General features: G+C 42.6%; 2 protein-coding genes across 5 annotated transcripts; one reads left to right on the top strand and one right to left on the bottom strand.

Annotated features, from left to right (window-relative positions):
* Positions 1-448: 448 nt before the first annotated feature.
* Positions 449-22,620, bottom strand: wnt10b (wingless-type MMTV integration site family, member 10b). Of its 4 annotated transcripts, XM_058643621.1 has the most exons (6): positions 22,479-22,620; positions 20,433-20,514; positions 17,220-17,322; positions 4,878-5,140; positions 4,276-4,727; positions 449-4,142 (listed from the first exon to the last, which is right to left on the bottom strand). In XM_058643621.1, the coding sequence occupies exons 3-6, from the start codon at positions 17,291-17,293 to the stop codon at positions 3,642-3,644; spliced, it is 1,290 nt and encodes a 429-aa protein (XP_058499604.1). In that variant the 5' UTR covers positions 17,294-17,322; positions 20,433-20,514; positions 22,479-22,620; the 3' UTR covers positions 449-3,641. The 4 variants fall into 4 exon arrangements, with proteins under 4 accessions (XP_058499604.1, XP_058499605.1, XP_058499606.1 ...); XM_058643622.1 differs by lacking the exon at positions 20,433-20,514 and having other exon boundaries at positions 22,479-22,563; XM_058643623.1 differs by lacking the exons at positions 20,433-20,514; positions 22,479-22,620 and having other exon boundaries at positions 17,220-17,448.
* On the top strand, positions 8,115-13,953 carry wnt1 (wingless-type MMTV integration site family, member 1). The gene is made up of 5 exons (XM_058643624.1): positions 8,115-8,838; positions 9,178-9,283; positions 10,956-11,209; positions 11,397-11,662; positions 11,793-13,953. The coding sequence occupies exons 2-5, from the start codon at positions 9,183-9,185 to the stop codon at positions 12,282-12,284; spliced, it is 1,113 nt and encodes a 370-aa protein (XP_058499607.1). The 5' UTR covers positions 8,115-8,838; positions 9,178-9,182; the 3' UTR covers positions 12,285-13,953.
* Positions 22,621-23,272: the final 652 nt, after the last annotated feature.

Below are 23,272 nucleotides of genomic sequence, written 5' to 3' on the forward strand. Positions count from 1 at the left end.
AAATCTTATTTTTCTAGTCATCTAGATGTAGTAATGTATGAAATTGTGTGTGGGGGACACATGGGAGAATTTAACAATATGTTTTCATGTGTGACGATTTTACACTGACTGTAACGTATAGCTATTACACCTCTGGAAATAATGTGAAAATTGCTCAGGAATTATATAGTCATACCATGACAAACTTTTAATTTACAATAACTGTAATGTAACGCTGTGATTATAAGTGATTATAATAGAATATTTTTGTTTTTATGCATATTTTTGTCTGAGGCATCCTCTATAATAATATTAAAGGAAAGTAATGAAATATCAAAAAAATTAAAGGGTATCTGATTGGTGGTAAGTTTCTGTCAATTTTATGTTCTTTAATTTAAAAAAACATGTAAAAAAATGCTGGGTTTTTTTGTGACGCCGATATACAGTTATACAATCAACAGCCAGTAAACATGGTGCATTTCTTTACTGTTACAGAGTCCCAGCAGCTAAACCAGTACAACATGTAAGCGGGAGTCTTCAGGCAAACCTGCTTGAATAATTAATACAGGAATTATCTAAATGAATAAGTAAGAGGCTGGCTGTAATAAGATGCCAAGTGATACTTCCTGCATGGCACCAGACCTTTGGTGTGTCACAACGAGGTGACAGGAGGCAACAAAACACAGGCGGCATCAATACTCCAGCAGGGTTCATGTTATTAAACTGATTTTTTCAATGAGTGACATTTAAATTCATTTCATTTTACAGGTTGCCATAAGAAAATCAATTAAGAAGCAATTTCACTTTCCCTTTTACCCATCTCAAATGGAAAACCTGTGATCAGCTCCTAATGTAAGTGACACAGGTAGATCCAACATTTGTCTCCCTCCTCCATGACATGTCAGTCAGTGGTCTAGTAATATATGATATATTTTTTTTTTAATCAATTCAGGGGTGAAGGCAGAGGGATAAGGAAGGGAGCAGATGTTTGCAGCTGCAGACCAGATTACGGGGTGGAGTGGATGGTGGGGGAGCCTGTCGAGCTTGTGTGCACAGGGAGTTTTGAGAGGGTTACAGCAGGCTCGGGTGGTGGCAGGAGAGGTGGGGTGGGGAGTTATGACTTTAAGGAGCCTTTTCTCTGAAGTGTCTGCCAACGTGCACCCCAGCAAACACAATCACAAGTCTCGTTGGTTCTGCTAGCTGAACTAATGAGGGCCTGCGCGTTGAGGGCAGGGGCTTTGATGTTCTGGGTAGCTGGCTCCTTGTGTTTTCTCTCCCGCTCTCCTTCTCTGCCTGTCCCACATCAAAAACGAAAGGGGAGTTGAGACGCAGATGTTTTGAGGCATGTATTTATACAGAGTACACTTTATTCACCCCCTCCTCCATACACCAGTTGTCCATTGCGTCTGCATCCCCGCTGTATGTACCAGCGAGGATCTATCTATCTTTATATCCAACTAAACACACTAAATCGCCGTACTTTATACATATAATCATGCTGTCAATCACAGTGGGTAACTTTTATCTCTCCTAACTTCCTCTCTCTGCCTGCCTCTCTTTAATTTTCGGCCCAGTCTGGTTGCCATTACTCGCAGGGCAGTCAATGTGTTGCTATGCATGTGTCTATGTCTGCACTGCGATGAGGGGGAGAATGAGAAAAAGAGTGCAGAGAAAGCTATCCCAGCCTGTCCACCAGCCTCTGTCTCACATATGTCACACAGTGACAGGAAATTCTCTTTTGCAGCAGCTCCAGGGCGAAATGATAAAGGAATAAAGAAATGCAAACCAGAAATCTAGTCCTTTATCATTCCCCACGAGTCACCATCTCCTTTTTTATTCCCCTTACTAAATGCCAAACAGACAGAACAGTTGATTCAGCCACTGGCACTGCCATTCCTCAGGAGTCAAGGGATATTTACCAAAGTCCATACAAACAAAACTTAATTGGTATTAAATCCTATATAGTAGAAGACGTTTCCCAGTAGACCGCGCACGCAGACAGTTTGGATCATCTAAGATATCCAGGAATGCTGCAAGCATAAATCCAGCCAGGTGCTGACATTAGCGCTTTGCTAAAAACTGCTGTGTGACAAGAATGAGAGCGTAAATCTCTTGGGTCACCAGGAGTTCTGACAGTTCATATGCGCACACCAGCGTATTAGTGCCAGTATTTCAACATGTATCTTTGTAAATAAAATTGTGCATGTGTTTATTGTTTGTGTTGTCTGTCTCCCGGGTAACAAGGACATGGCGTCCCAGAAACACGTGGTTCAATGAGTCCCTTCCTTGGTTATGAACTCTGGACAGATGATCCCCTCTGATGCTCACGCAGCAAAGACTGGTATAATCACCCCCACTCTCTGCTCTCGTGATGCTTCTCTCCAGTAATAAAAGTCATACTTTAAGGAAACAATATCCTGCAGCCATAAAAAGTCATTCTCTCAGCATGAAACGGCCATAAAAAAGGCTCTCACCTCCCAAATCTGCAGTGCGTGGAGGTTACCCCCCGTTTACACAGCAACAGAGACACACTCAAACAGACACACACCCTTCAGCGCTGGTTCAAAGCTAAAGCAAGTCCATCTCTCACTTTGGCATGTAGTACATGTGGGAAGAATCTAAGGAGATGAAATGGACAAAAGCACGATCCCATCATCTGTGATGATTTCATAGCAAGGTGACAGACATCACATCACAGTTATACAAAGAGGAAGCATATTTTTGTCATAATACTGACATTACTTCATAAAAAAAACATGACCAAAGGCGATCACTCTCATGAAGGGATTACTATTGTTACAGTGGTATAAATAGGTTTAAATGATTAGTTATTCAGCATAAGGGATTAGAAGACAGAATTTGTTTCCAGAGCCGATGTGGTATCAACTTTCTCATCTTGAGTTTTACAAGTATACAAGCTTTGATAAGCCTATAAAAGTCATGCATGTGGGTTCTGCCTCGTTGCTCCTGTGAGAAAGCTTCCTACTAAATGTATCAGTGCTTCAAAAACCACAACAAAAACAACTTGATTCTGCCGTCTTCAATTTATCTAGAAAGATTGTGAGATAACTACTATTGCTCTGTCTGAGTAACAAGTGCAAAACACTGTATATGTGAAACATGCTGCGATGAACCCCTTTGTACAGCACTGGTTCACCATCCTGAGCCACTCAGACAGCATCAGTCTGTCACAAGTGCCAACACAATAATAATATTAATAATAATAACAACACATTTACAAATATACATGTACACATTCAAATTCAAATACATAGCTATTGTACAACCAGATGAGTAAAGATGCAGACACTGAAATAGAAATGCTGTTTTGCTGGTGCTCGTCTTCTTTTGTGTGACGTAGAGGCCGTTTTCATGGCTGAGAGGGCAGCGTCTAAACAGGCCACGGCAAGACAAATGACATGAATCACCTCTTCAATCTCTGACTTGGCATTTTGAGAATAACAGCGGCTACAAAGAGAAAATAGATCCCAGATGATGGACCAAAAAAAGAAGGGAGGGGAGGGGGTGGTGATCACAGATTCTCTGGGAGAGTTACACAAAGAGCAAAGCAAACACTCAAACAACTGGAGTGAGCCAAGGGACAGGCTCGCCATCTTGAGTCCTGGATGTGTAAAGTCTGCTGGGAGCAGGAGATCTCGGATCTACTTGCACACATTGACCCACTCTGTGAGACGGCACTCCTCGCACAGCACGTAGCAACACCAGTGAAACCTGCAATTGCAGCGCTCACTGCGTGTCTGTTTCAGGATGTTGTGTCCCCGGCCGCAGCACAGTGAGCCGCAGCTGTCTGTGCTGTAGCTGGTTTTGTTGCAGATGCGTCCGTGTGTCCCCGGAGAGTCCACAGCGGCATTGCGCTCACAGAAATCGGGAGACTTCTCAAAGTACACCAGCTCTCTGGACATGCTGCGGCGGCGACCTCCACTGAGACCCCCTGTGCTCCTGCTGGCGCCATTTCCAGTTCGAGGGTTGAAAACCCCATTGTTCTTGTTTTGGGAGTTGACAAAAATGGCTGACAGGAACTTTTCCTTGAGTAGGGAACCCACAAGGCGGAACTCTGGAGACACATGCCAGCAGGTCTTAAACTGACAGCTCCCTGATGTGCCGTGACATTTGCACTTCCTCTTCATGTTGTCAGTCACTGTCTGTGTGGGGAGAGGTACATTGTGTGAGCAAAAATGAAATGCAGTGATGACTCTGATGATGATTCATGAGAGTGAACAGTTAGACTGCCTTCTGAGAAACACTAAGAAAACACTAGATAAGCACAGTATTCACCTGTCGTCCCACGCGGTTGTTATGTATCCTCATGCGAGCGTGGATGTCTCTTGGAGACCCGCTGGAGTCGAGCCAGTCTCTGGAGAAGCGTTCCCCAAAACGCACATCATGACTGCAGCCCCCCCACTCCCAGGTCTCCTGCATGGAGCTCAGTTCATCTGGTAGAGGCTTAAGCAGGTCAGAGGGGTGGGTGGAGCGCAGGTTAGCGGGAAGGTCACCATGGTGACCGTTTAACTCCAAGGGTAATGACCGTGTCATGCCCATGCCTACCCCGCCCTTCTGCAGGGTCTGCAGCTGCAGCTGTGTGAGTTTCAGGCGGATCTTGTCATCGTCCTGGCGACGCTTGGCCTCACAGCCACACCCCCGCAGCTTGCCCATGCTGCAGGCCGTGGCCACAGAGTGAGCCACACCCGCTGCCAATAAGGCCAGGGAGAAGGCACTCTCGCGGTAACCTGGGAGCAGGAGATGCAAAGCGATGAACAGTATTATTGTAAGAAAAAAAGTCGTGCCTGTGCAGAACATCATCTACTCTTAAACCTCCGCCTTTCTCCTTAAACCTCAGGTTACATTTGAAATGTCATCAGCTTGCCTCTGACTCTCACCCCTGTTCAGGATGGTGTTGTGTTGAGGCAGTTTGCCCAGGCCCTCCAACGAGGAGCAGTTCCAGCGCTGGTCCCTCAACTGGTGCTGGCATTCATGGATGGCTACCTGGATGCCCTGTAGAGCAGAGGCCGTCACATCTGGGCTCCGTACACACATCCGCATCTGACGCTTACTGAGGCCTGCCAGCCTCAGACACACTGAGTTAGGGGTTAGCACTGGATCTCCTGCCACCTTCAGGCTGAGAATGTCATTACACAGCACCCTGCAGAGAGAGAGAGAGAGAGAGACAGAGGGGGAGAGGGAGAGGGAGAGTGGGGTGTCATTAGAGGTTGTCAGGAGTTCATTAGTCAAACCCAGTGCAGTATATGCTTTGGAATTTTAAGAAAATCTGAAAAAAATACAAAACCAATAATGGCTTAAGAAGTTGATGCTACAAATCTCCCTTTATCAATCTTATCTCCAAGGGATTTGCAGAATACACATAGCAATAAGGAGTGTTAATCAATTGCACAAGTATTTACTGATATTGCTCCAACCAGGAGGAAAAAAAATAATAATTCTAAACAGATCATTCATCTGAGCATGTCCCAAAAGCACAAAGTAAACTGCCAAATACATCTGAAGGAGAAACAACAACAGTGGGACTTGCAGTGAATTCTGCGTGGCACAGCTCAGACTTGTTTCAAAGGCAACAAAAGTCAGTAAACATTGATCCTGGTGTTTCAGTATTACACGAAATCAGTCCGTGAAACCAGAGGCAGATGTTTCACTCTGGAGCTGCAAATGTTAAATGTTTGTTTTAATCAAACATTGCAATAACTTCCCTAAAAACCTGCCGGACTCCGTGTAGCCAGAACCCCGCATGTATCATCAGCTCTCCCGGCGCTCTGAAGTGCACTTACGTTAACGCAGGTGACATTAGTGCCGCTGCCAAAATCAGGAACTGGTCCCAACGGAGTTTGTTTGATAGCTCCATTTTGATAAGCTTCTGTCGCGACGTGACATTAAACCCTCGTGATAAAGTCCCGAGCTGAATAAGAATATGAAAAAAGAAGACGAGTGGAGTATTATCGATGCACCGCCAAACGACCGAAGAGTGAAGACGGAGAACAGAAGAGCTCGGGGGCGAGAGTTAACGGGAGGGGGGAGAGAGAAAAAGAGGGGAGGGGATGAGTAGATGCCTCTACAGGCGACTGTTTGCAAAATATTCACCAATTTCAAAGTCAGATCAACAGTTGATCATTTTATTTTAAGGGAACGTCATCGTTCACCCAAGCGTAAAAAAAAGGTCTCCAAACTTTTACGCACGAACACAACTCTCCAACCTGTGCGCACAACGGCCTCCTGTTCTGTGGCTGATCCAAAAATCAATCTTCTAAACATATTTATCAGTATATGTAAATGACAATGGATTCCTGGTGGTTGTTTCTGGTTAGATAAATTGTGTGCCACATACGTTGTATTTCAGCATACTGCTAGAACAAAGAAATGCTCAGTAAAATGAAATATGGAAAGTCAAAAGTTTTTGTTCATAGAGAGGGGTAAGTTAAATGATGGATGGGGGGAGGGTAGAGCTGGTGGTTCCACTGTACGACAGGGAGGCAGCAGCAGGCAAGCGGCTCCGCTAACAGACCCTGCAACAATACTGTTTTTTAGTCATGTGGTCCCCTTCCTCCCACCTCCACAAGAGCGGCTGTTCTTCATTGTTGTGTTTGAAACAACTTCACTTTGTCACGCCAAAGTCTTTATTTGGGGGGTATAAAATTATATGCAAATAGATGAGAGTAGTGACATTGTTTGTTGTGGCGATTATTTATCACATTATGGCATCTCGTGCTCCCACAAATAAATCTATTTACGAGACACAAATGTGGGTAATAGAAAATTGTGCTTAAATGACCTTTATGCATATGGAAGACTGATACATTCACTCAGAATAAAGGCCAATGAAACCAGATGCCAGGCCTTCTGTGGTTTTCCTTGTCATCACATCACAGCATTATCGATCTCGGTACGAAATCAGGATGAACAGGTCATTGGTGAGACTGCAAATTACTTCCTGTATTAAAAATGTATTTTTTTACCGAGTATCAATCAATAACAGACGCTGCTTTAGGAGCCGAGAAATAGAATGTGGGTTACCTTCATAAAATTAAGTTAAAACCCCCTCAAACACAGTGCGCGTATAGTGACACCAATTCATCTAATCTCCTTCCATTCCCTAAGCTGAAGCAATGAAAAGTGCATTAGCATTCTAGCTTGGCATGTATATCTAAGTGGCTTAAAAAGTGATTTGAAGTTGATTTGTATATAAAAGGCCCCCTTTATCCGGATTGAAGCTCTAATCTGCTCGGTGTCGCATGACTGCTCCAGGAAACCCGTTTGAGCACCTTCGTATAAGGCTGGTGTATAAACGTAGGACGGCTGTCATTAAAGCCCTTTTTTTCTTTTTACAAAAGCTCACTTCCTTTTACTGTCATCTGACGGAACGAGAGAAAGAGAAGGAGAGATATAGAGATGGAGAGGACGGGAAGGAGATTAGTCAACACGCAACCACTGAAGTCACTAATGTGGGACATGCAAATTAGCAGATAAATGTCACATAACGAAACATTCAGCCAAGAAACCATCATGGAGGAGTTTGGGGACATATACTTTTGCTTCTAGTCTGGGGTTAGATGGAGATGCCACAAAGTGGCTCAAGCTGTGATTACACTGGAGCAACATGTGCGTCGAGGGAGGTCTGCAGGCCAGATGGTGGGACTGGTTTTTATTCATATACTCGTCCTCCTCTTTTCCTGGTTCATCATTCATCAAACTTCTGATTGGAGACCATATTTAATCTCCCCTGCCTTTAAAAACATTTAAATTGCCCAGCAGGCAGTGTGAGTTATAGGACAACTGCGCTTAATATAGCTTCTTACAGTGTACAAGTGGTGATGAGTGCGCGCGCGCGTGCGTCTTGGCCTATAAATCCTGTTGATAATAGGTTTGTTTATTGGGCCTAATGTAAATGTGCATCTCAATATTATACCTAGACAGTCATTTAGTGCGAATAATAACACATACTTGTTAGATATAGATGTAATAGCTTGCAGCCATAATGTAAAATTCCACTTGTAGTGTTATTGTGGAAAAAAAAGAAGAAGAAAAGAAAGGAAATGTACATTTTGGGAGCACGTTTGCAGAAAGGAGGAGGAGATGCGGTTAGGGAGTGGGCTATTCCAACCACCGGGTAAAAAGGGCAGATTTTAGATGGCTCATATTCCAGCTGTAACTGTATTGCACCGTGACACCAGCTCTGAGCAGTGGCGGAGCACCAAACCGGGCGCACCCACAGCAGCATCTGTACCAACACATCACTGCTCCACGGGCACTTCTGCTTTCCGCAGGGACTGGACGTGAAGAGCGCACAGCCAATGGGAAAATACTCTCAGCTGCCGCACACACACAGACTGACGTGGAATCGATTCTGTGACGACCGTGAGATTCCACAAGTAGCCTAATATGCGCAACACAGTGGATTGTGGATTTTTTTTTATCTTCCTTTCTCCTTTCTGCCCAGTTGTGTTTCCTTATTCATTGTGCGCCCTATGAAGAGCATTAACTATCCCTCCCTCCAATCCTATTGAAAGGGCTCCGAAAAAAACAGAGGGAGATGAGAGCAGCAAATCCCTTTTTTATTCCCCTCGTAGCGCTCAATAAGAGAAGAATGTGTTGCCTATCAGTCACCGAGGGGATCAAGTCTTCGGGACTGTCCCACGCGTTCAATGCGTCGTGCAGAGCATCTCTGAGAGAGACAGAGTGAAGAGGACAGCGACGACAGCAGCAGCATCAGCATCCTGCCTGGACACTTCACATCATTTAGCAACCTGTCTCCACTCAAGATCCATTTAAGTCAATCAGAGCTGCCTGCTCTTCTCACCTTTCAAGCCCTCTCTCACTGGACCGTGGTGCGTGGTGAGTAGATCCACCTTGCAGCGAGATCAATTTAATCATCCCACCTTAAACAGTTCATTAATAAAATTAGCTAAATTATGTAAATCACAATGTTTCTCATTGAAAGGCTGTTTATCTATATTTCTCTTTTTATTTTCTCGTTTTTAAGCTTATACTTTTGATTTATTTCTCCTTTTTAAGCCTATATATTTAGCATATTTGCTTCAGTGGTGTTTACTAATATTAATAAAAATCTGCTTATAAGTAGCCTATAATTTAATTTGGACAAACGTAAAAAAAAAAATTAAATATAAAATAAAATTGAAATGTGACATTTCTCTCCTCACATATGACGTGAAGGCACGATGAGGAGTCTGGCGCTGCTGTTGGGGGTGAAAGCCGCCTGCATCCTGCTGGTGTCTTCGCTCTCTGGCACAGGCGCCGTGAACAACAGCGGCCGTTGGTGGTGAGTTCACTGGTTATTGTGCATGGGGCCTGTGTGATGATAATGCTTTCATTCATTTATCAGTATCCTGAACGGGGAAGACCACGAGCAATGTTTTATTGGGCTGCCACAGTCCGTGCCGCATGTGCGTAATTTGCGTAATGAGTTAGTTTTGGCACCGTTCACAACTTCTGTACAGCCTTTGGAGAAAAAAAGAGAGTCACCACATGATATTAAAGCTTGTGGTATTTAATTTCCACATTACTGACGAGCTCAAACTATAAAGTTAAAATAAATCTTTCATGGAAATCGTGTTTAAAAATAATCAGATTGCATCTTTAATAACATTTCTACCTTCATTTACGACCTTCTCACGTCTCGGTTTGTGTTAGACAATGTGGTTTGAACACATTTCAGCATTTTCACTTCAATGTGGAATACATTAAATGTGGATCAATTTCATAGCCTATAGCTCAAAATAATACGTTTTTACCCACGGTCTTACAATCATGTGTCTGCACAGCGACCTGAGACTACAGCAGCCAGTTGCACAATATTTTTGTTTTAAAATCGGATCTGTACAGTTTTGCTTGAGTGGGATTATTGACTTGCTTGTTTAAAAACCTATAAACTGTGGGTTGGGTTTGTTGAGGAAATGATTTCAACAACGTTTTTGTCGATTTTGTGGTGCCATGCAGATGGACAGCGTCAGTGCGCCTTCAAATATTTAAAATGTCAGTTGAAATCCAAGAAAATAACCAAGGAAAAAAAAGACGTTTTTTGGAATCAGTAATGCATCCAAAATACGAGATCAGTATTAATCTTCCAAGAGCTCACCACACAACTGCCTGCAGGGTCAGTGCTCACAGGCCAAGACTCGCCCGCTTTTCCGGATAATTATGCTTACAAGGAGACAGCCGTTAAATGTTGACACAGAAATCTAACAGAGATGAATGCCAGCAGATGAAATGGAAAAATTATACAGTCTGTGAACTGAAACATGAAAGCTGATCACTGAAAATAGCTCACTTAATGCCTGTTCAGTAAACGAACATTTGTAAATAACTGAAGGAGCACAGCAGGTGGTGCCATATTTGGACACAAATATTAAGTCCATTAAACGCCATGGGACAGGGAAACAATACAATGTCAGTTTTTTTTATAATTATAACATATAGAACAGCAAGAATATAGTTGTTTATAGAGGCTTGTGCATATACAGCATTAGTGACTGTGGACATTTTGACTACAAGAACGAAACTGTAGATGTTATTCAGTCTTCTGATTCTCGTCAAGGACTAAGCAAGTCAACTGGAGCTGATCTTGTCCTTATCTGATGAGTGCACAGTGGATACTAAATATTAAATAATTAACATTAATATTTTGTTTAAAATTGTAGCTCCATCTATTGTCAAGGGATTTCTTTTATTATTGGACACAGAGGTGAAGTGTTATAGTTTCATTATTTGCCAACAAACCTGCATTTTAATCCAGTGGCTCACCATCTCCCCATGGTTTTGAAACAGCATGTGTCACTGTTTGTTATTGTAGAACATAATGAAAACAGTAATTTGAAAAGTACGCAAGATGCCAAGATACATCCCTTTGAGAGTTTAGAGGGTCACAGACAGAGCTACATGCAAGAACTGCCAGCTCCTTCATTCTGAATTCTCTTGTCCCTGTGTTGTGCCAGGGGGATTGTCAATGTGGCCTCCTCATCCAACCTCCTCACCAATTCCAAGAACGTGCAGTTAGTCCTGGACCCCAGCCTGGCCCTACTGAGTCGTCGCCAGCGCCGGCTGATTCGCCAGAATCCTGGCATTTTGCATGCAATCGCTGCTGGGCTGCACACTGCCATAAAGGAGTGCAAGTGGCAGTTCCGCAACCGCCGCTGGAACTGCCCGACCACCCACAGCCCAGCAGTGTTTGGCAAAATTGTCAATCGGGGTGAGGCTCTCTTGTCTTTCCCACCAGGCAATATCTGGACAATTTTGGGCAGAGTATAATGGAGTATAATGGAATCTCTTGTACACATTTAAGGGGATTTGTCCCGTCCAGTTTGGGGCAAAAAAACGGATACGTGTTAACGGTTGGATCAGTTTTTTAATGGGAAGTTTTGGTGTTGTTTCTTCAGGTTGCCGAGAGACAGCATTTGTATTTGCAATTACCAGCGCAGGAGTGACCCATGCTGTGGCTCGCTCATGCTCAGAAGGGGCCATTGAGTCGTGCACATGCGATTACCGCCGCCGAGGCCCTGGAGGGACAGACTGGCATTGGGGGGGCTGCAGTGACAATGTGGACTTTGGCCGAATGTTCAGTCAGGAGTTTGTGGACTCCAGTGAGAGGGGCAGAGACCTGCGCTACCTCATCAACCTACACAATAACGAAGCTGGCAGAATGGTAAGGATTCCATATACAAACCTACCATAACTGTCTCTGTTTGTCAGAATTCCGCAAACACAATCCATATGTATGTGATGTGAAGTTTGTGTACAAACCGCTCAGCAGCTATTGGGCTTCCTCTTTGCAGACTGTGTCATCAGAGATGCGTCAGGAGTGTAAATGCCATGGCATGTCAGGCTCTTGCACAGTGCGTACCTGTTGGATGCGCCTGCCCAGCTTCCGCACAGTGGGAGACTTCCTGAAGGATCGCTTTGATGGTGCATCCAGAGTGGTTTATGCCAACAAGGGAAGCAACCGTGCCTCTCACCGAGCTGAGCCCCGCCACCTGGAACCTGATAACCCAGCTCACAAATCCCCCTCTGCCATGGACTTGGTCTATTATGAGAAATCACCAAATTTCTGCTCCTACAATGGCAAAACTGGCACTTTGGGAACTTCAGGGAGAACATGCAACAGCTCATCACCAGGCCTAGATGGGTGTGAGCTGCTATGCTGTGGACGTGGGTATAAGACCCGGACTGAGACTGTGACTGAACGTTGCAATTGCACCTTCCACTGGTGCTGCCATGTTAGCTGCTTGAACTGCACCAGTACACGAACATTCCACCAGTGTCTATGATCACAGGTGAAAAAACAAGTCAATATTTAGGCATATATGGAAGTCAAAGAAGAAATTTGTCTGAAAAAAGCAGGCAGGTGGTTTGAGATGTTAGGTTGGAGAAGCTAAATGAGCTTACAGGTGGATAAACTGATACAGGGAAAACCTAGGCACAAAAACACAATCAGTATTTTTGAGAGCTGGAGAAAAGCACAAACACATGGACACAACATATGAAGAAGTATTACACATCGCTCAGTGTTTACACTGTGGATAAATAGAAACAGTAGTACAGGGAGAAATGATAATGAGGTTTAAGTACTTGCAACCAGGTCGTCTGAGAATCATCTTCTTTGGGCAGAAGCCAGATGCAATGTTTTTTTGTGTAAAAGCCACAACTATGTTGTCTTACAAACTGGTGAAGACCTCAACCAAGAAGGGAAGTTAATTTAAAAATATTCTATTTGAATTCTTGTGACGTTTATCTTTGTGGAAGTGCTGTATATTCCTAACTTAAGTCCTGGATGCAACACAAACAAATCACATTTGCCTTTCTTTAGCTTTCTTTGATGAACCAGTCTGACTTGCCACAGGATGGTTCTGGTTCCATGACTGGTACTGGTGCTCGCTAAATACAGTAGACAGTGACTGAGCAAATCTTAGAGAGGCAAATTTATTTGAATGTATTATCAATACACTGAATATTATTGCATTCTCCAAACCAGAGAGGGTCAATAATAAAAGAGCAACTGACGTTGTGCATTGACGCAAGAAAAAAAAAGTACACTTAACTGTTCTCTAATGAAGTGGTCTATGTTTAAAGTAGGCAAATATCTTTTACATCAGGTTAGGCTGTAAGAAGCAGCTACGTTTCAGATGAAACCTTTTATTTTGAAGTAGCCACAGCAGAAGAAATCAAACTGTATATCAGCTAAGAGAACCAAAATACTGTAAATATTAAAATATATTATATTTATGATTATGTTTTGTGAGTTTGCAGTATGATATGCCCACGTCAGTGGTTGGAGAATATGCTATCATTAGTGTCAGTCAGGAGATGTTTAGAACTCATGCCTTTTTCTATTTTGGTGTAATGTACCTGACATGAAAGCAGTTCATACTAGAAACAGTTTTACATCACTTCTTTGCTTTGCTTTATTTCCTGTAAAAAACAAAAAAAACTAAAAAAAAAAACTTGCGTTTGGTCATGCACTGAATAATTACCTTTTTTATTACTGTAAATACAAAATATTTATTTCTGGGAATTTTGTTTTTATACCATCATAGAGAGATGTGATAAGACATTTTTTAGATTTTAATTAAAAGATTTAGGTTCCAGTTGGTTTTGTATTGTATGATAGAACAATAAAGTCTATATTTTCAATTAAGTTGCCCTGCTGAATGTGTCAAAAGATGCTATTATGCCTGTTGTAGTTTGTGTTTGAGATAGTTTTGACAACCAACAAAGTGAACATATAAGCCTATCCCTGGGTGTCCTTTGCCTAATCCTATTACCACCACCAAAGGAGCCTCTTTCCTCAGCTCACAAAACATCCCTGCATCTGTGCTCCCAACCACAGTGATGGCCCCAGCTTATCCAGCCACATACCTTATTTTATACAAGACTTTACTGCATTGAATGTTCTGCTTCATTTGTATAATGTCGGAAAGAAATAAAGAAATAATGGGAAAAAGACTGCTCCCCCCAACCCCTGGCAACCTGACTAACCACAGGAGTTTGGAAAGCTCTGCACTTTCTCTTGAGCCCACCACAGCACAGGAGCAGCCAGGGTCATCCAGACAGAACACGGTGGAGACACAGCAAGGCCACCAACACACACCCAAAAACACAAAGTTCCCAATAACAGAGCCACAAAGTTGTAACTGTAAGTTTCAGACAGGGATACCAACAATGAACCAAAGACAGGGATGAGAATCTTCTGGATTAGGTTGGTTACATCTGTGCTAATGTAAATGTGAATTTGCCGGACTATAATGGACTTGAAGCATACGACTAGAGCAAGAGGTTAAGTAATTCATTGAGTAGAGATAAGTCAGAAATGTATTGCATAACTTCTCAATATAAAAATGTCACTTACATAAAACACTAGCAAATCAGCTCAATGCTGATTCAGCTCCACATGGTCCGTCTCAGTATGACGGTGTTTAGATCTCATGTTTTCCAGAGACATTTCCATGTTGCGCAGGGAGTGATTTTATTTTTAAGTCAAGACAGATAAAGGCAACAGCAGTGTTGTGCTTCCAAAGCGAGACTGCTGCAAACAGGTTTGAGTATGATTGAAAACACAAAGAACGTCCAAGGAAAAAGGTTTATAAGTAAATTCTACTGCTCAAAAAAAGGTCAGGTCTGTCAGGTCTGATAGTATTGACGGAGCCAGATTTCCACATGTTCCATAATTTCTTTTCCCAAAGGCAGAATAATAACATTAACAACAACAAGAATAAACCAGAAGTTACACACTGCAGCTTTAAAATGACGCGTTTAAGAGAATTCAAAGAAGAAATAAAAGCAATCTGAAACCAAATACTGCAAAATTACAGTGGGCAAATGGTGGCTGGCCAAGAAAAACAGAAAGATGAGAGCTAGAAAATGTATACTGGTCATAGAATAATACAACTATCTACAAGACTAAGATTCTGCCTCTTATCAAAGACGGGTCAACACAAGTTAAGAAAAACGTCTGCTAGGTGAAAACACACCACAACTTACTTGACAGAAAAATGATGGGCAATCATGGATACACGGAAAGAAACAAAAGAAAGAGAAAGTGTCAGACTATTTCAAAATGAGGAGGGAAGACAGGGTTCAAATCCCAGGCGTGAGAGTGAAGTGGGAGAGTTGGTAGAGAGTGAGTGCTGGGGGTGCTGCCTGTGGGAGTGCTGAGGAGTCAGTGATAATTAGCTCAATTAGTGACAAAGGCAGTGTAATAAATACCGACTTAGTGTCTGGGTCCCTGCTGGCTTCTCCCTGCGCAGCCTGCGATGTGGCCCTGGCCTGACGGACAATTCATTAAACTGACAAAATACCCCACCGTCCAGGCGTGACGCAGCGAGTTAGCCCCCTACAGGCCCAGCTCATTGTTCTAATTGTCTGGGCTGGAGTCACTTTGTGGCCGCCTCCTCCTTCACCCACCCCGCCTTCACACTTTGCCTTCAGAGAACCCATGGAGTTAATGCCCCTACCTTACTCTGTAAGTAGGTGATCGGCAGGTTGGAAAAAAAGCAGTAAGAGTTTCTTAGGGTGGGGCAGCTGGTGGGGGAGGCAGTGGGATTAGCGAAAGGAGGTTGCCTGGGAGTGCTGGGAGCAGCACCGATCGGAATGTAGGAGAGATGAGTCCAGAAGCTCGGATGCGGGACAAAGCGAGAGTTAATAAGGAAAGATTGAAGGGGCTGGCGACAATGGGCCGCCACCCGAGTCGAGATGAAATTGCTTCCGAGGATTATTGGGAGACGGTGTGAGCATTGTAGGCTTTTTTTGTGTGAGTGTGTGTTTGGTTGGGCATTTGTGTGTTTGTGCTTCAGTGTGTATGCAGGACAAGGGGAGTGCTGGATTGATGGTTGCCCCTCTGGTTGGGGAGCAGGGGACCAGAGGAGGCTAACCGGCTGTTCCCACAGTCTGTTCTGCTGCAGCCACCTTTGACACACGGGGCTGCCAGGCGGTGAGCAGGCAGCCATGGTAAGAAGGGCACAAACAAAAACAACTGCTCCACCACACAAAAGTCACTTTCTTTGGAAGACCAGTGGATAACAGCAGGCTGGAGGTGAGGGTGTGAGGAGGGGGGAAAAGGAAGGGGAGCTGAAAAGTGTGATAGGAGGGATAAAAAAAGATATGGCGATGGCACAAAATTTAACAGTTGAGTCCCAGTTTTGGTTTGGATACTGTCAGCAACGCTTTTGCCAGTATCTCAAGATAGTGACACACTGACGCGCATTTGTGGCTTGCTCATGATCAGAATGTGTTCTTAATCATATCTTTAATGCAACGTTTATGCAGCAGGATTTACTTTATAAGCTGACATGTCACAAACAATTATGTCCTGTGGCTCACAAACAGTTATATGGTCAACTCCAATCTATTTTCCATTTTATCAGCAGAAAGGATTCACTGGCCCTTTTCAGGACTTCAGGAGCAACATAAGAGCAGGAACAAGCCAAAGTTAACAGAACAATTTTGCAGGGGTGTTCGTTTTAGTTTGGGCAAGGAAGCCAAATTGTTCTCCTAAAAATAATGCAGCACTGTGGTCAATCACTTGAGAACAAACAGAGAAGATGATATGGCATAATGAAGGCACAGCAGCTTCATGCTAAAATTCCAATTAAATTGTGGAAAAATGTTTGCCCGTTGGGTGGAGTTAGTGTTAATTTGAAGGGCGTATGATAAAGAATTTAGAAATGGGTTTGGGTCACCACATAGAATGATAGGCTGCTCACAGTGGTTGCAATTGACAATGTAGCATGGCTTGGATCTGGCAGACAATGCTGATTTGATTTCCGTGCTGCCCGACAATTCATTGTAATCCTGGAATTTGATTGAGGTCCAAGTTCCAATTAATTATGGCACTGTTATTACAGGAACACCCTAACACTGCTCATGTAAGGAGAGGCATTTGTTTTGGGGCCATTAAGTGACCACGGGCCTATTAAGTAATAAGATATGGATTTACAGCATCACACACATTGCATAGGTAATTATATTCAACTTAAGCTCACCTAAAGTTACAGAGAACAGCCAACTGGATCACTAGTGGTCAGTCAAATGGGTCAAATTTACTCAAATTCAATTCAGATTTATAGAAAACAATGAAAAGGGAGTATCTGTGCATGTGCATATAATATGTGTGTGTGAGTGTGTGTACTCCAGCCAGTATGTGTGGGTGTGTGGATGGCAGCTGGGAAGCAGACACGGTCCAGGAGAATCATCCCCTAGCAACTGACCTTTTCAGCAGATGGCAGTTCCAGAGTAACAGCCACCCAGCATCACAATGGTTGTGGCCTCCTAACATCTCCATCACTTCATCATCTACCGGCCTGCCTCAACCTGTCACACAGGAGAGAGGGAAGGTTACGTTCATCCCAGCAGATGCGTGTGTGCACGTGTTTACACACTCGAGTGCCCTCTCTACTTTATCCTCTCGCTTAAAGTCCAAAACATTCCACACATGCCAGTTTGGGACTGCACCCAACTGTTCCATCTTTCCAGCGTCTGAGGCAGCGCAGTCGTGGAGATGAGAGGATGGGCACTGTGAACACTCACTGCTGTTCGCAGACTTCCGCAAACCACTGTTTTCCGTTGCTGGGTTTTCTGCACATAGTGAATCAGGGTGGGAATTTGGACAGACCTCTCAGCCACGGTGAGCAATCAGTATGATGTCTGTGGTCAGGCTCTGTGCCCCTGTAGAGCGAGCCATGCAGTTAAGGTGGAAGGGATAATACTTTGTGGTGTTTGTGCGTGCATGTGTGAGTGTGTTTGTGATGTGCCAGCACACTTCACACATGTATAAAGATGTTCTGAATTGTAGCCTCCTGCACGTGAATGCAGTGAATGTACACTCCTCTCACTCTCTGCACATACACACCTCTGACCTCTTGGTTTTCTTGATGGTCTCTTCTCTGTTGGCCCATTTAGATAAACATTACATCCACACGAAATATCATCCTGAACGAAATGCATGAAAGTGGCCTTAAGTGTATTGCCACCATTAAATGACCAGCTCTAAGTACCAATTGTCAAAAGATTTGCAGAGCACATGTGATAATTTGGTGGGAGCAATTACTCCAGCAAGAAGGTGAAACTACCAACACATCTGTGAGTGATTAACCTGGCAAGACCAAATAAGTTACATCAAACATCAAGTGACATGTCAAATTCAGTCCCAATGGGATTAAGTGTTTCAGCTGGAAAACGGTGCGTCAGAGTGCGACTTTAGACCACTGAATATTCCAGGAGAGATCTTATGCTAGCAAACATTGTAAGTCCTTCTGTAAACAGAGCTGTAATGACAGGGGAAGAGTTTCAGCAAGAACAACCAACAGTAGAATATGTTTACAGACATCTGACAGAGTATGGGTACAGCACAGCAAAATTTCAGGCCTGAAATCCACATGAAATATGAGCACAAACTGATGGAATTTATGTGACACAACATAAGCCTGTGCATAATTTCACCTGTCAGCAAGGATGAAGCCTGCATTAATTCAAATCAAACAGGCCAGTCAGTGAAGCATTGCGGTGGTTTGTGTCTGGCTTTATTAAATGTTGACACTTCTCTTCATCTGAATGGATCTGTGTGAAACTGTATTATAGAATATGAAATCTTTGAATAGTAGTATTGTCTTATTTGCCTAGATGTGAGATCATTTGTGCTAAACAGGGAATTATGATTAAACCCCGGAAGGCAAAATGATGAAGTCTGCATTGTCTTTCAGGATTCAGATCATTTTCTTACTAGTTGGCCCATCTTGACATGAACTGCACCACAACACTGAGAACCTTCTGAAAGCATGGGGCCGTTATCTCTAATCCAGTAACACTGTTGGAAACAAAAGGAGCAAAGCTCAGTTTTTGGTTTTAATTACAAGTTGTGTTTTACAGCAACAGTGGGCGAAGGCTCAGCACTGACACAGCAGCAGAGGAATGTTTATTTGCTGCAGTTTGGGAGCTGAGTGGCTATGACACATTCCTGTGTCACTGGCTGTCCCGCTCAAGACACACCATTGCACTCACACACTGGCGCCTCAAGTGACACTTGAAAACAACTGTACAGACATACACAACTCTTTCATGTCCTGCTCACATCCACAAAATGTGGCATCTCTAGAATCCGTAAGCATACCCGAATTGTGCGTTCATTCATCGCGACTTAGTGCGACATGACTTAGTCGGCCAAATACTTCCTGTGTGTCACTGCATATGTGTATGTGAGGCAGTTGTACACAAGTGAAGAATGACTCACACCTGACTGCACCGTTATGGGGATCCCTATCCACACAGTGTGTAAATATGTGCGCGTGTGTGTGTGTGCCAATATGTCTGCAGGCTCACTTGCATGTCTGCGCGTCTGACTGCTCACGCCTCTCCATTTTTCCAGTTCTATCCATTATCCCAAGCATCTGGCAGCCAAACCCTGTTAAGAAGACATTTCTCTTGGCGACTGCTTTTTAAAAGGCAGTGACACAGGGGACAGCCAACCACAGGAGCCACACATCTTCCAATCTACATGCATACTGAGAACTTCTTGCATGACAGAACCACCCTAGTCTCCCTCTCTGCTCTCTCAAAACACGCACATTTTCTTTCTGTGTCCCACTCATACAAACATACACGCATGCATTACTGCGCCCACCCACCCTTTTCTCTCTCTCTCTCTCTGCAATACACTAACCCATGCTTTGAGGGCTAATCACTTCCAGAGCCAGCATTATCCTAAAAAACGATGCCAGAAGCCTTTCAATACCTAAAATGTTCTTTTTGGCCCCTAAATGAGTTTTACTTGAGTGTAATACATGAACTACATGGTGCTACACTGTATGAGCATGTTTTTGACATGAACAATATTCAAAGTGCAAAGTTAAATAAAAAAAAGATTACCCTGTAAATGTCACCGTTTAAGATGCTATAACAATAAATAACATGCTATAAGGGCACTGACCTCTGAACCCTGTCATGCAGAGGAGAACTTTGAAAGATGAACAGCAATCTGAGTGCAACTGAATGTGTCCCCCGCTTAACACCCTTCTGCTCAACACTAGACAGATTCTTTGTATAGCCAAAATGACATAAGTGCATTAATTCTTATCACATGTATACTGTATGGCATTCAGGGAACATCTGCAGTGAGCAGCTTCTCTGAACTGCAAGCATTTTTGGCTGATGTGTGTCAAGTTTTCTGGCATCTGGACCATCTGTTAGCTTGATAATAATGATAATTGTTGAATTGATAGGCAACCAGCTAAGCATTCCATCATACTTTTTTTTTGGGGGGGGGGGACATAGATAAGTTTGTTTTATTGCAGCCTGATTTGTTTTTTAATGACACATGTTTGCCTTTGGAGAACTGTGGTTTGAGGGAAAGATGCAAGTCAGGCGAATTGTACACTGTTTTGTTCACAAATGTGTCCATATACGCCTAAATATGTGTAAGTACCCACCCATGTTTGCACTGTTGTGGTCATTTTGTCCAAGATTTTTCCATTCTTCATCATCAGTTTTTGTAGCACTTGGCATACTCCTCTAAGAAAGGAAACCATAAGGTTAAAATCCAATGTATATTACTCACTACACTTTATTAGTTACACATATTCAACTGCTTGTTAATGTAAATGTCTAATCTGTCAATCACATGTCAGGTATGTAAGAGATGTCAAGATGACCTGCATAAGTTCAAACTGAGCATCAACATGATGAAAAAATTGAATTAAGTGACTTTGAACATGGCATGATTGTTGGTTGTCTGATTATTACAGAAATTTCTGATCGAGTGGTCTCATGCACAACCATCTATAGGGTTTACGGAGAATCGTCGACAAAAGAGAAAATATCCAGTGAGCAGCAGCTTATCTGGGTGGAAAATGCCTTGTTGTGCCAGAGGTCAGAGTAGAATGACATGACTGCATTGATATGATGGAAATGCAACAGTAACTGAAATAACCCCTCATTACAACCAAGGTACAAAGGAGATCATCTCAGAATGCACAACACAATAAACCTTGAAGTAGGTGGGTTGCAAAAACAGACCACACTGGATGCCACTGCTGACTCTATCAAGAGTCGTCTGTTTCTAATAAAGTTATTAGCCCTGAGGAAATGGTGTTCCACACAAACTGATCAGACAATATACATTTCTTAATATCCCAAGAGCCAGCTATTTCCATCTGAATTATTTTCAGGTATTTTTAAAACACATACTAACTATGACTGCTAGATACATACAACAGGTCACTTTTCAGTTTTCTAAATTACAGCATCTGTAAAATTAACCTTCATAGTACAAAGGATTTAAACAGAAGATATATTGTTTTTTGTTAATTTTTGATTTCTATAGATAGAAATGGAGTTCATTGGTAAATAAATACTGCTGATGCCATTGATGTTGAAAGCATCATACATTTATTTTCAGTGTTTCAGTAGTATGGGTATCTTGATTGATGGCGCCCTCACTTTTAAACCACATGTTGAGTGCCTTGTGAAAAAGATTTTTATTTTCCGAAAGTTAACTATGTTTTTCTTTTAAAGTAAAAAAGTGACTTGTTGCTGCCACATTTCTCTCTGTGCTGGACTATGGTGATCTTTTAGATAATGAATGACTTTGCTTACCATCCTTCATTGAGGTTCATTAATGATTGTAGGCCTTTGACACCTCACTGAGTTATAACGTGGGGTGGGGTGGCCGCCTTTGGGCACCTGAGGGCTCAGACACTGGTACACCCTTATCTATTTAAAAGGCAATTCTTGGTCTACTGCCTACTTATATTTGTGATCTGATTGCACTGCAAGTACTGGCCGTTACTCTTTTTGTTCCCAGGATTATCTGTTATTTACTGTTCCTTATGCTCACACTGAAATAGGGCTTTTGTCCATTCTGCACCATATACATGGAAAATGCAGCACAATGATTGGAAAATAACAAACTTGATTTCATTGAGTGCTTTTAAATCCAAATTAAGAGTATTTGAGGTAGTATCACACAATACTTGTTTTAGTTATCCACTTATCATACATTATTTATTTCTTTATTTATTAAACATATTTATATTCTTAGTTTTGTTTTTTTAAGTGACGCTGCCTATCTTGGCCAGGTGTCCCTTGGAAAAGAGGTTTTTAATCTCAATGGGATTTGCCTGGTTAAATAAAGTTTAATAAATGATACTGTATCTGGCCATTGTATGTTATTATTATGCTACTGCTTAGGTCATCATGCACTTTACCATCAGTAGTATCGCAACAGTGCAATAAAAGGCTGACATCTAGTGGCAGTAAATTCAAATTACACCACAGGTTGACTTGCTAAAACTAAACTAAATAGTGGGGAAACAGGTGCAGTCAATAACAAACGACTTTTGCCAAACAATTACATTTGGGCGAAAATGCTGAACTTTAAAATAGCGTCGAGTGACTAAATGTAGTTTCAAAAACACATTTGACAACCTCACAACATGTGTAACTGTTAAATTAATTGTAATTAAAAGAGGTATTACCTGAAGTCAACCGAATGTTGCTGGCAGTTACCGGACTGGTTAGCAGGTTCATGCTAATGTACGTTAGCACAGGAGAAAGTTATCTTCCCCTCTCGCTCGCCATCATGCCGTGCCCTGACCTGTCCAGTCCTCTGTCCAGTCCTCTTCATGGCGCGTGTGTGATTACGTGTGGGACGCTAGAGGGCGACAAGTGCTTTTTTTTCAATTCAATTCAACTTTATTGATCGCTAAAATGTTATGAGAACTGTGTGCCGTTGTAAAACCTCACCAAAAGGAACGGAGTAACGCAGCGTTTGGTAACGGAAACGGAGTTACTGAATTAAAAAAACCAAAAACATTACATCATTAGTTACTGAATAAAGTAATGATGTTACGTAACGGCGTTACTAATAACGCGTTTAAACCCAACACTGCTCACAAGCCTACAGTCCAGCCATTCTGAAAGCAGACAAGACCTCATAATAGAAATACAACAAACATTATATAGAATTCAGATGATGGGACTCACAGTAGGCTAATATGTTTATGGATACCAGGACACATTGGGGTTAAAGGGAACGGAAAAGCAGCAACAAGACATAATAATATAGATTTAGCAATAAAATTAAGCAAAACAGAAATGTACAGCACCAAAAGCTACAGGAGAGATTGCAAAAACAATGGGAGGAGGAGAGGAAAGGAAGATGGTTTTACAGTAGCCAAGAAAAGTGGGAGCGGCTAGGCACACAGAAAGAAGCAGGAAAGAGGAAAATATAATATCGAGGATCAGATTTGGCCATACAGGATTGAACAAC

This window comes from Solea solea, chromosome 11, assembly GCF_958295425.1.
Source record: "Solea solea chromosome 11, fSolSol10.1, whole genome shotgun sequence".
NCBI classification, from domain to species: domain Eukaryota; kingdom Metazoa; phylum Chordata; class Actinopteri; order Pleuronectiformes; family Soleidae; genus Solea; species Solea solea.

Coding starts and splice junctions, on each gene's coding strand:
- wnt1 (XM_058643624.1), top strand. CDS start 9,183: ATGAGGAGTCTGGCGCTGCTGTTGGGGGTGAAAGCCGCCTGCATCCTG. Junction 11,210..11,396: donor TGGCAAAATTGTCAATCGGG/GTGAGGCTCTCT, acceptor TTGTTTCTTCAG/GTTGCCGAGAGACAGCATTT. Junction 11,663..11,792: donor ATAACGAAGCTGGCAGAATG/GTAAGGATTCCA, acceptor TCCTCTTTGCAG/ACTGTGTCATCAGAGATGCG.
- wnt10b (XM_058643621.1), bottom strand. CDS start 17,293: ATGGAGATGTTAGGAGGCCACAACCATTGTGATGCTGGGTGGCTGTTA. Junction 5,141..17,219: donor AACTGCCATCTGCTGAAAAG/GTCAGTTGCTAG, acceptor CTCTCTCTGCAG/GGTGCTGTGTAATGACATTC. Junction 4,143..4,275: donor ACAACCGCGTGGGACGACAG/GTGAATACTGTG, acceptor CTCCCCACACAG/ACAGTGACTGACAACATGAA.